General features: G+C 32.2%; 1 protein-coding gene across 1 annotated transcript in view; it reads left to right on the forward strand.

Moving 5' to 3' along the window:
• Positions 1 to 12,903, forward strand: part of CSMD3 (CUB and Sushi multiple domains 3) — a 1,213,223-nt gene that overhangs the window by 907,359 nt on the left and 292,961 nt on the right. The window contains exons 34-35 of the mRNA XM_063451130.1: positions 10,750 to 10,863; positions 11,399 to 11,494. Of these exons, the coding sequence (XP_063307200.1) occupies positions 10,750 to 10,863; positions 11,399 to 11,494 (210 nt within the window). The remainder of the gene's footprint in view (positions 1 to 10,749; positions 10,864 to 11,398; positions 11,495 to 12,903) is intronic.

Raw genomic sequence — 12,903 nt, forward strand, 5'->3', positions numbered from 1 at the left:
CTCAATACACCGTGTGTGTTTTTTGTTTTCTTTTTTTTATTCTTTGCAAATGTTCAGGGCAGGGTTATTTAGATTTACTAAAGTGAGAATTGTCGGAATTTCAAAGTCAATTTAAAATGAATTGCAAATTCAATGCCAAAACAGCCAAACGAAAAGCATAGCTGACTTGGAGAATATTTCCACTGTGGTAGTTTTTCCTTACACATAAAATCCACTTTAAATAAACTTTGCATTAATGCAATTCTCACTTTAATGAATAACTCTGATTCTGTATCACAAGTAGTTTGAAGGATTGTCAACATTTAAAATTTTACAATTTTTCCAAAATGCCTGATCCTTCTGTGTGATATGAAATGCAGCATTATAAAAACCATAGAACATTTTAGAGGTAGTCAGAAATATTTGCATGAAAACTAAAATGTAAATGCCTCTTTCTGGGCATTTCTGGGCAAGTTCTGTGCATTTCTGGGTAAGTTCTGAAAAAATAACTTTATCAGAGATACTATGTTTTGAGCAGGTTTGAATTTGCTGCCTAGATTCCCAAATATACTTTATAACATGTAGATGTAGTGAGGGGTTATATTTTGAACATGTAGTATGTGTGCCAGATGTGTGTATTTTTTTGACCAAATACTGATGGTCCAGGTTCAGAAGCATCAACTAGTGTCTGATTTTCCACCTACCACTAGAAATTATTCTTCCACAAAAAGGTTCAATCAACAACATTGTTGTTTATTTTTGTTTTGTTTGTTTTTTAAAAAAACCTACTTCACTGAGATTATGAGCTCCCTTGCACTCAATAACCATAGACACAGACAGACGATGCATATGATATTTAAAGAAAAGAAAACTCAAAAGTTAAATGAAAATATTTCACTTGAATGTTTTATAAAGTTTGTTTACAGTGGAAATATTTCCATTTTGAGCTAAGTCTAGTATAACTTGTATTACTATATGAGTGGAATAATTACATGAAACAATTTAATTCATCAGTACACTTCATGTTAAAGACTTAAAGCTAAAGTACTTGTAATATAATGGTCTCTAGACCCTTTTAAGAAATAATCTACATTATAATGTCAATATTTCCTTGAAACATAAACATGTTTATTGAATTACATTAGACCCCATGAAACTTGAACTTTAGATGAGATTGGATTGAAATTATAAAAAAATATCATTGTACACCCTTAGTAAGTACCATATGGAAATATATTGTACTGTACAGGTCCTCTTCATCATTATAGGTGGTACTACTTAAATATTTTTCCTACTAGATGCATTTCTCAAAGTACTTCTTTTTCATGATACTGTTACTGTTTTAGAATCACTTAGCTATGCTACAAAAATATTTCATGATAATAAGTTTAGAAACTCTAGAAATCTTAAATATTCAGTCCTGTCCTTCATGACTTCTTTTTCCTTCTTTTCCTCCAGTCCTTAGAGTACATGGCTCAATGTTATGTACCATATATTGGGAAATCTACTTAAACATCATGGAAAATGTTGCCTACAAAGTAAAAACACATGTCATGGTAAACCATCTCAGGTTAATATGGTTAACTATGAACAAACTGAGCAGCAAGATTGTGTTTGGATAAATAGCATATCAAATTTGGGTATTTATATTGAGACTAAATATGATAGTGAGACAGGTGAATTAGAAAATATGCTAAACAAGAATGGCTACAAGGGCTTTGAAATGCATCTAGAATCCAAACCTAACACTGTTTTCATGGCTCCCAGATTTTTTTCTCTCCCAAAAATGAGCTTTATGTAAAAAAAAGAAGTAATCCAATAACCTATTCTGCTGATCCAGCCTGCCAACACCTTTTAGTACTACAATGCTGTCTATTGCAATAATTGTGTTTCCTATTAACTAAACAATATTGCAAGGCTTAAATATCTCTAAGAATTGTGAGAATGGTCTAAGAGCATATACAGACTCATAGCCCATAGCCGTAGTAGTCTGTGTACAACTGTATCCTCACTACTGCCTCTCTGGGAAAAAAAAGAAACTGTCACCAATTGGCTACTGAGAGAAGAAAAGGTAACAAAACAAATGTTTCTCCTACCTTTAGTTTTTGGAACTTAAAGAGCCATCCTACACCATACACACTGCAGCCTGTTGTAGTGGCTATGGTGCCAACAATGCACTGGCACCCTCGCAGAGTAAGCAGTTAAATAATTTAAGACTGGTTTGACAACTTACCTGAGGTATACCAGGTACCTGTCGCCATCTCCTTTACACCCGGAGGCCTGTACAATGAGATTATGTAAGCTCCCTTGACCTAAACCCTGCAGTGCAAGACTGGATCATTGGCCGAGAGCATTACTAGATCTCTCTCTGCCAATGAGCATAGCCCTGCACTGCCTTGCATAGCTCAGTAGCAGACGTTTTGGTTACAGAGAACAATATTTATATAATTTGTTTGTATACTTTTTCACAACAAAGTACCAGCTTACATTTATAAAATAGGGTAGGCATAATTTTGCCTACTGGAACTAGATGGATTGTAGGGTATGTTAAAAATATGGAAGCACAAATAAATACGTGTAATGTGTAGCTGTAATTGTTTTGAATATGCTAAAGTAATCTTACAAATGAACAAAATGTTATAAAAGTTATTTAAAACACAAAGTCAATATACATAGAAAATAGTTTTATTGCAAAATGCTTTTTTAGATGTGATCATATTCTGAGTTTATAACAGAATGTATTTAGGTTTTGAGGTTTAAGGTGAATTATAGTATAATCAAAGCAGGAGAATTTAAAGAGATTATTGAAATTGAAAACCGTTCATTGTGATTTGTCCTTGAAAGGCTTTAAACTCTAAGTCTTGTACAAAAAGGAAAGGTAAAATGAAAAAAGTAAAATTTTAAAAGTAAGTGTTATAGTCCTTGAGCTAAAATGTTCAAACAGTATATATTCCAATAATTTGAACTTGCCAAAAGAACCAACAAAACAAACAATTTTCAATAATAAACATATTTATATTAGGATTAATATATGATTTTAACTTTTTTTTTTTTTTTTTTAAAACAAAGTTCTACTTTTTCATTCTCTACCGTTGAACGGAGTTCAGCATGCAAATTTAATCAAATTCACTGCAATATCATTCTATTCTTTTCAATTTTTAAATGGTATTATCCTCATAGCGTTCGTTGTTAATTTTTAAAAGTTTATATAACAGTATCAAAAATTTACCAGTATTTCACAGCTGTTTTAGTCTAAGTATTGTTATATAATTAAAATAGTTTTATAGTGTCACTTCCCATGATTGTTATACCACTCACAATATTTTTTTTTACTGTAAGTTCAAGCGTCATATTTTGATAATGAGAATAAGAGAAAAGTTACCCTCTGATGTGAGTTTATTATGCTTTTTCCCTTTATTATGTGTGTTTTGGCTATTATACCTTCACTGACATTATCGCATCACAACATAAGGTGAACAGAAGGTATAAAAGTACATGTAAGATCAACATTGTTATCTTAGATGTTACTCTATGGCATTGTTTACAGACAGCTAACCAGAAGTATATACTGACTTATTTAACATTTTAAATGATGAATTCTAGCAATATAATCAAGATATTCCAATATATTTTGCTAAAGATTATCTAGGATCAGTTCCATCCTGGTCCAATCAATAATATATATATTCTATTTACTATATATCTTCCAGCAGGATATATATTTGGACAAATGTCATTATCAAATATGTTTTCCTCTATATAAAATATATGGGTTATTACATTTGTACAGAAAATGGATACTTTTTTTGGCTAATGATGTTCATAATTAGCAAATCTAGTCTTCCCGTTACACAATTCTTGCATATCTCGCTAAAGAATTCTTGAATTCTTTTAGTGTATTTGTCAATAATGTTTTAATGTTTATACTGGAAGCATATTCTCAGAGTCAGGTGATTAGAACATATTCGTGCATGGGAAACATGATCTACAGTGATTAGTTCATAAATTTCATTATTTTTATTACATGCCACATTGCATGCATTTCTCTATTATATTTTATTTAATCTTTTCCAAAAACATCTTGTTAACATCATATATATATATCCTGCTGCCACCCCCTCCAGAAACCGTAGGCATGAGCTTAAATGCATTATTGCTCCTGAAAGCAATTGTTTGTAAGAATGAAAAACCTCACAAATGGTTTGCCATGTCAAATAAAGGCAGTTTATGGCTCTCTTCTCAAGTGACTGTCATAGTATTTGTAATCTAATGGTAACAAAAAGACCTTACTATCCATACAACCCACAAATCTGGTCTGCTTTTTATTTTTTTATTTTTAAATTACACCAAAACGATTCACTTGTAGCAGTGCAGGCAAGAAGCCATTGTTAAAGTGGCTCCTTAAACATCCTTGGTTTGTGTACATCATGACATATTAACTTCATGGCTTCTTTAAATGATTTGAGAGTACTGGTGCCAAAGGCTTACCAGACAAGCCAGTCTTTCCAAATACTCCACATGGAGAGACTTAAAGGAGGAGTTCTTCTAAAAATACTACTAAACTATATTACTAATAACCAGCACAACACCTGCCAATAAATATACAAAACATCATTATTCTGTTAACAGCTGAAGCAAATTTTTAGCAAAAGTTCTGCTAAAAAAAATTGTGATTTTTTTTACATTTTTTTTATGTGGAAGATTCCGTTCAACTAGAAGTGTTCAGGGAACAAAAGAATGCTTATAAAGCTGAATCCGAGTCTGCAAGCGTTGACACATTTTCAAGTATATAACTGAAATAGGCTTCTTACCCTGTCAAATCTATGGCAGGTTAAGGTGATTTAAATTGAAGGTCTCTACTGTTAATCCTGTACAGTAAATACAGTTTCTTTTTTGCAAACAAGCTAAAAAAAAATGTTTTCCCCTTTATAAATATATTTGCATAGTGTTGCTTACAATCTTTATACATTTTGCCTTTACTTACTCCTCTCTAACAGTCTGTTAAGAATAAAAAGCTTAAGAAGGATATTGTTTTCTCTTCCCACCGTGTCCTATTTTATTTATACATTTTAATAGACATTGTATTAGTATATTTCCAATTATTTTATTTTTTTACTTAAAGCACCAGTGTGCCATTATGCTGTAGTTATTGTGCTTGTTACAGATTCCTTTTAATATATTGTAGAGTAAGACTAAGAATAGGCCATTAATTTGACTGTCATTCTACACTTAAATGTTATGCTGCTTACTTGTAATCTCTTCCTGTGTAAAACCTCAAATTGAAAGAATGGCACTTATTATGCACATTAATTTTACATGCCCAATATTTGAAGCATCAGTAAAATGCATCTGGGATTTGCCAATTCAGCTAATTCTAAATATTGCTTTGGGGCTTTAAATAACTTAGTAGTGACTTATACTTACGGTTGCATGCCTTCTAATAAATTATGCAAAGAACAAAGTGTTAAGTACTTTTTAGAAAGTCATTCTTTTACAAAATATTTCACTGTTTTTATTAGCTTTTTTAATATTTCATCCAGCCTCAGATGGGGTTGTAAATGAAACCTTGTAGGGTTTTATATTATACTGTATTATTTTAATTTCAGTTAGAACTATATAAATCATTTTGGTGTTATATTTTTTCAATTTTAATTATTCTTTTTTCTTTATTTTAGAACAAATGTATTATAAATGTTTGCATAATTTTGTCATTATAAAAATACATGTATAAATTATTTATACTCAACAAAATAATAAACAATAATATAATAACAATAATGTCACAATAACAATAATCATAATCACAATTATAATGTGATATAACATAATATTTATTCGTATATAAAATATATGCTATAATTAGTTACATCTACAGACAGAAAGTTGGATGGTAGAATGGACAGACATCTAGAACATATTGTTTTAAAATCATAATTTATTCATATAATTGTTTCCCTAGGCTGACTAAATTAGATTATTTAAAATAAAATAGAATGTGTAATATTCACTGCATTTACCTTAATGTGCAGTATATAACTGAAATATTTGAAATCTAACATTACTACATTTACACATACTTCATATACTCATCCCTCTGAATAAATAATTAAACATGACCGCCTTCCACCCATGATTTATAGTACTTCTAACCTTTTATAACCTCACCGTATTGATTTCTTGAAGATCAACCGGAGCTCTACCTGGTTTCTAGCATGTTCTTCAATTCAGTGCTATATGTTATGTTCATCTCCCTAACTTTCCATCAAATCTTCGATATTTCTCATAATATTACGAGAAGTATTATTATGTTCATAGTTATTGATCTATGATAAACCACTTTTTTCCTTCTAGACTTGAAGGAGATTACAATTTCTGCTAAGCCAGCAGTAATACAGCTTCGTAGGATTTATTAAATTAGCATATAGTAGGGTAAACATTTAAATTATCTCCAACATAATTCTTAAACTTAATTTAGCTTCTGGATTTTTCATTTTATTTAAACATAGTCAATTCAGCATTATTAATTTCAGAAATGAAAAAAAAATTGGATCACTAATTGTACACGTTTCTATAATTGAAAGTAAAATTTGTTTGTTCTAAACTTTTTATATCCTTTTTTGTTAGATAATACAATTCATAATATGTAAACTATTGTGCTAATGTGGTTAACTTACAGAACTCACAATATTAAAATAAGTTATAGACATTAAGTAACAATGTGCATGTACACATCAACAGTTTGCATAGTAATAAGACATTATTTAATTGCTATCGGTGATGGCAATGTTTCACTATTAGATTAGTTTTTTTTTTTATTAGATTAATTTCACTTATTATGCACCATGTAGTTGCTTGCACTAATAATGTAAACTGGTCTGGGTTTCGCATAAAGGCTTCGCCATTAATAGTGCAATGTCTACAGATGTATACCTAACAATCTGAGAGCAGTGGGTGAGGTAAGATTACCCAAGACCATTATGTGGCGAAACCAACCTCGCAACTGTGCACTGGAGGAGCCTGGTTGCTCGCCTCCTACCTGCTGACTATGGCCCTCTCATTAGCCCATGCTAGACTTAAACCCCATGGCGATTTGACTGTGTTTGTGGCATCTGAGCGCTGTTCGGATATTCGGAGTTCGGAGCGCTCAGATCCAAGCCATCTGGGGATGGGTTGAATGTGGGGGCTCTGTTCAGTATGATAGGAGTTATGTATTTTTGTGTCTTTTTGTGTCTTTTGCTAACATGTGCTCAATGGAGTCTGCCTTTATCCCTGAATATAATTGGATTACCTCTCCATTGTCTCCAGGATAGAGGACTCTGGTGAAACTGGTTTGGGCAGGAAAGACATGCTGGCAGTTGGTTTTAAAAATACTTTTGCTAACTTTTGAACCCCTGGTCTGATTCGTGCCATTTTTAAATATGTTGTTCCCCTGAATGGATTGATTGTGAATATGTAATTTTTATGTGAACATGATGTATAGTTTTAAAGTTATAGTATATTTGTAAAAACTGTATTTCTCTGCCTGTGATAATTTTCCCATTGTGTAAGATAATTGTATCACAGGCAGAGGGAAGGACTTTACTGTGGGTTGTAACTGTTATATTATTGGTTATTTTATACCTCCCTGTGGGCGGTCCTGTATGTGCAAGACTGTAATAAAAACCAGGCTGGGTGTGCCAGCACAGTGAGTTCCTGCTTAACCCTCAAAGTGAAGTGTCGTCTCATTCTTGGGGGGAATTTGACTGTATGCCGATTGCCAGGAGTGTAAGCTGTTCATAGGGCTTTTCCTGTTCGGCTGCTTCCAGGGTTCGTGTGTTTCCTGTTCGGAAATCTGCAATTAATGAATAGTCAACTTGTACATTTCACTCTCAGTCCCCAATCGCACCTGTATTCAAGTGAAATATTTATGGATAGACTCCATCAGAGTTGATTTACAGAATTACAAGACTACCTTCTGTACAAGTCAGGGTTCCTTGATAAAAATAAAGAGGAATCCAAAATACAATTGTGAGGTTGCCAAAATGTGATGTTATCTTTTTCTCACATCAGATTTAGATAAATCCAAGTACAAAGTTTAATTATAACCAGATAAATTGTGAGGGTTCCTTTGCCAGATATCCTTAATTCTGAATTCTATATTTCATTACATATCTACTGATGTTCTCCATATGAGCACGACTTCTGTTGCTAGCAAAATATTGCAGCCTTCAGTACAACACACGTGTCAAATAATTTCTGCATCCTTATGAAGATAGGATCTCAATGCTGAGCTACTTGCCATTGCTTTTATGTTCCAGTGTTGGTTTTCAAATTCCATCAGTCTGAAATTATCTGTAGATGTTCCTAAATTTATGATAGAGTTTAATGTCAAAGTTAAAGTAGTTAAGAAATTAATTTAAAGGGACACTGTAGACACTGTATCTCTTTGATCTAAATTATCTGGTTATAGTGTCTGGAGTGCCCCGTTGCCATCATTTCATTCAACATTAAACAGTTTTTAATAGTTTTATATTTTAATACTAAACAAGAGTCCCCAGCAGCCCCTCCCCTCTGTGTTGCTTTGTCAAATAAATCAGTTAGCAGCTGTGATTGGCTGATAGTGTCAGCTGACTGCTTTTAGCCTATCAGAGCTCCAAGTGACAGCATGACTGGGTATGACTACACGGAAGTGTGTAATCACTGCCTTAGCCACACTTCCGGAAGGGGCAGGATTGTGGCTCGGCAGGAACCCTTACTCAATGTTAAACTACTCAAACATGGTTTAACTCAAATTGGAGGGGCAGTGCCACTAGGCACTGTAATCAATTCCTAGAGATGATATGGTTATAGTGACTACAGTGTCCCTTTAATATATCCTTTATATTAGTAGTAAGCAATGATATAATATGTGAGAGGTAGGCAACCACTGATGACTTCTGATGTAAATTGATCATTTGTATATAGTAATCTCCATCTATCATTAGATTAAGTTTACTATGGGAACCATGTATGGAACTTAGGTCAAAGTCACTACTATATATACATTGCAAATCAATAAAATAACATTTCTTAATTTCTCAACTTTTTTTTATATTTTATTCATATTAAATTATGTTTAACATACACATATTTAATGTGACAGGAAAGCCCTGTTTCTCCTGAACAAAATGATATATATGATAAGTATGGGTGCACATAATATTAAACAGGTGAATTACGCCTGAACAGACATAAAGCGCAAATTCAAGGTTTTGTTTACATTTTGTTTTGATCACAACTTGTACAACTGCCTCAGTCCTTAAGGGGTTAATCTTTATATTTGTTAAAGCATCATATAAAATACATCTTATCTCCTTTTTTAAAGCGTGGAACCTTAAGTTGTCCATATTAAAATCTACCTTTGTATTTAAAAATTGCAGAATTAAGCAATCCTTTATTAATGTCTGCAAAACATTTAACAACTTTTTTCAAAACTATAAATTTAAAATAAATTATAACAGATTACATGTGTGTTTTGGATCTGTGAATTTAACATTCTATAGGGGAGATTTACTTACAGTTAGAAGTTAACTATTTTCTTATTTTGGATAATGTACATTTGTTTGAAAGGGATGCTCTGTGAAAAAATATGCCTCAATTAGGGTAATTTAGCGATGGACAAAGAAGGACACTATAATCTTAGTGGTGTGAGTGGGGAATGGCGAGGGGCAGGCTGTTATGAGAGATTTTAAGTGACTTACTCATAACAATTTATGTAACTAAACTGTAACTTAGAATAAGAAACAAAGTATCTTATTGATATAGACTGATTTCTAAAAACATTTAGTGCCGTTTAAAGACACATTACTTAGAGTATTATTTCTGTGAAACTCTTCTATACACTCAGACACAGTAACAATACAGAGTTCCTACAAAAGAGGGACAGAGGAATTTGGGCCCAAATTAGGGACTGTCCTTCCTAAATAGGGACACTTGGTAGGTATGGTAATGCCATGCTAGTTATGGTAATGTCAGGAATTAGTTATTTACACAAGCCTCAGTGAAGTGGGCCAGTGTGTCATTAGTTCAATAAAAAAAATATTTTCATTTGTAACTTTCGCTTCCCACCATGCTCATTATCATCTGTGGGCTTACAACTGACTAATGTGTAAATAATAATCATATCAGAGAAAGGAAACAGGGTCTGTGTATGCATCAAGCTCATGAAATATGCATCTTCATGCAAAACAAAAAATTGTATCTAGGTTCATATTTTTTTTTTTAAACCTCTATTTACATTATTTTTTACAAGCTATTTACACAACATTAGAGAAGTTACCTGCTTTACAAAAGAGGAGAATCCAACATGTCAAAGGGTGAAGAAAATATATTTTAAATGTGGATTCATCCATTGAATATGTTAATCATATGGTTAAACAAAAAACTATCAAATTTGCTATTACCATTTATCATTGTTTTAATTAACTTGTTTATAAAATATTTTGGCAAACATTTTTGTCTTAATATTATGTGTGTAATGTTTGCTGCTTTGTCAGGTGATAAATGAAATTAGTTATATCATACACATATATACACATAGCTTCACTATTTATTCACATAGTTTATTTATTTGATACATGACAGACAGACTGATAATATTCCACATTTTCTTATATGAGACTAGAATCAATTTTTGTTTTAAATTTAACCTGATCTATTTAAAGTATGAAAATGATCATGAACTTGAAGCATGATTATTTTTCTCTCTTCTCTCTCCCTTTTCTTTCTCTGCTACTGGTTATTACTCTTTAGTGGTTTTTGGCCAGTTTGTGTTTTTCCAGACATCTCTTCATGATGTAGTTGAGGTATATGATGGAGCTACCCAACAGTCGCCTCTCTTGTCATCTCTCTCGGGATCTCATTCAGGTACTTTTTTTTTACCAGAGATGTCAATCTCCAATAGGCTATTTATCACTTACTAGAGGTTAAGAAATGCAATAGTTTATCTAGGATATATTATAACTATAACTTCATAGATTAATGTTTTGTTTTTTTTTTCATTATCATTGACTCAAAAAATAAGAAAATATTTTCTTGATGACCCATTCAACACTAATTTAAAAATTAGTAAGTAAAATGCTAGTGGTGGTGGCAGGGGGGGGGAGGGGGGGGGTGTTATGTTTAATAATGATGCCATTACTTTAACATATAGTATAGTGGCATTGAATAAACAAATTCAGGCAAATTCAATATGTATTTGTTATTTAAATTATCAATCAATTTGTTTTGCTTGTGTCCTTTAAAAATAGAATGTTTATTGTATTTAAATTAATAAAAATTAGAAATAAATTTCACCTTAGAATAGAATTATTGTACATACATAGCCAAAATATAAATAAAACTAGATTATCAGATTTGTTGATATGTTAATAAAATTTGTTTTATTTATTTTGTTGAGTAGGGGAAACGCTTCCGCTAAGTTCTGGTAACCAGATTATAATTAAATTTACTTCTATTGGACCCATGACATCGAAAGGATTTCACTTTGTCTATCAAGGTAATTACATGAGAAGTTTTAAAAATAAATGCAAATTAATAAAAATATAACAGCTTTTTGGAAAAAAATAATTTCATACCTGCTCTGGAGAGCAAAAATACATCTTTTACATTAGCCCCATAAGGACTTATTTGTGTCTAGTCTATCACTAGGAACATTTAACATATAACACATTATAATAGTTATTCACAAGTACGAATTCAAGATGAGTTTAAAATGTAAGGTCAATACTGGACAAACTCTCTAAAACAGATACACTTTCAGTTCAGCTACTTCGACCTTACATTTGAAATTCACTATGAATGCACCCTGAATTCTCACTCTAGTAAATTACCATTTATAAGAACCATATTTCATTTTGCTATAAACAGTTTTAAATTCCATAGTCTTGGAATTTGTATATTACTTTAATTTCTGAAGGAAGAGGACATTCCATGCTGGTAAAGGATGTCTAAGGACGGTATTGTAATGAAACCAAAATATATTTTTGTTCTGTATGGGGTTATGTGTGTATGAAGATTTTTAACAAGCTTTTTTTTTTTATTAACAAAAAAAACATTCCTGAAAACAAATCAGATTAACCAAATGGGAGCAAAAATGGAAAAGTCAGTATTCTACATAATATATACATAATGTAATGTATATATTTCACAGTACATTATGTATATATTTCATAGTACACTTATAGATGCATTTTCCCGCCATTTGGTTCAAAGATCAAGTGAGAAAAAAATAAGCAATATAAGGAAAAAAGAGTAGGAACAGTACAAAATATAAACCTATATTTATATATTAATATGTTATATATTTATTAAACACTTCATGCTGCCAATTGTGTATGCAAAAAATTAATCCATACCCTGCAATCATGTATACACATTTTTATCTATCTCAAATAAAATGTGTATACTGTCAATGGATTTCATTTGTAATAGCTGCCCAGACAGTAGAGTTTGTGCTACCATTCTAACACCAGCTCTACTGAGCACCATCAAAGCCACATGGGTTTTTAGATAGATCTATAGATCTTCCAGCATGGCACTGCCTTGGTCAGTATGCAGGCTGCACCTCCTACTGGGAACAAATTTCTGCAGGTGCTCTCTCCCACTAGGAGACTGGAAGGGGATATTCAGACAGATGCAAATCCTGCTGGCAGCCCACCAGGGAAAGAACCAGTACACTATAGATACCACTTGACCACCAGGGAAAGAACTGGACCACCACCAAAGATCAACAGGTGGCAAGCTATAAATAAATAAATAAAAAATGATCTGCAATGTGTGGGGATGTAGAGAAAATATAGTCTCCCAATCACGACACACAATCGACTACCCCAACTCACATACATAGTCTTCACCCTTAAACTCATCCTGTCACACTCATCCCCCACAAATTCACCCTGTTACAGT

This window comes from Pelobates fuscus, chromosome 4 (assembly GCF_036172605.1).
Source record: "Pelobates fuscus isolate aPelFus1 chromosome 4, aPelFus1.pri, whole genome shotgun sequence".
Lineage (NCBI taxonomy): Eukaryota > Metazoa > Chordata > Amphibia > Anura > Pelobatidae > Pelobates > Pelobates fuscus.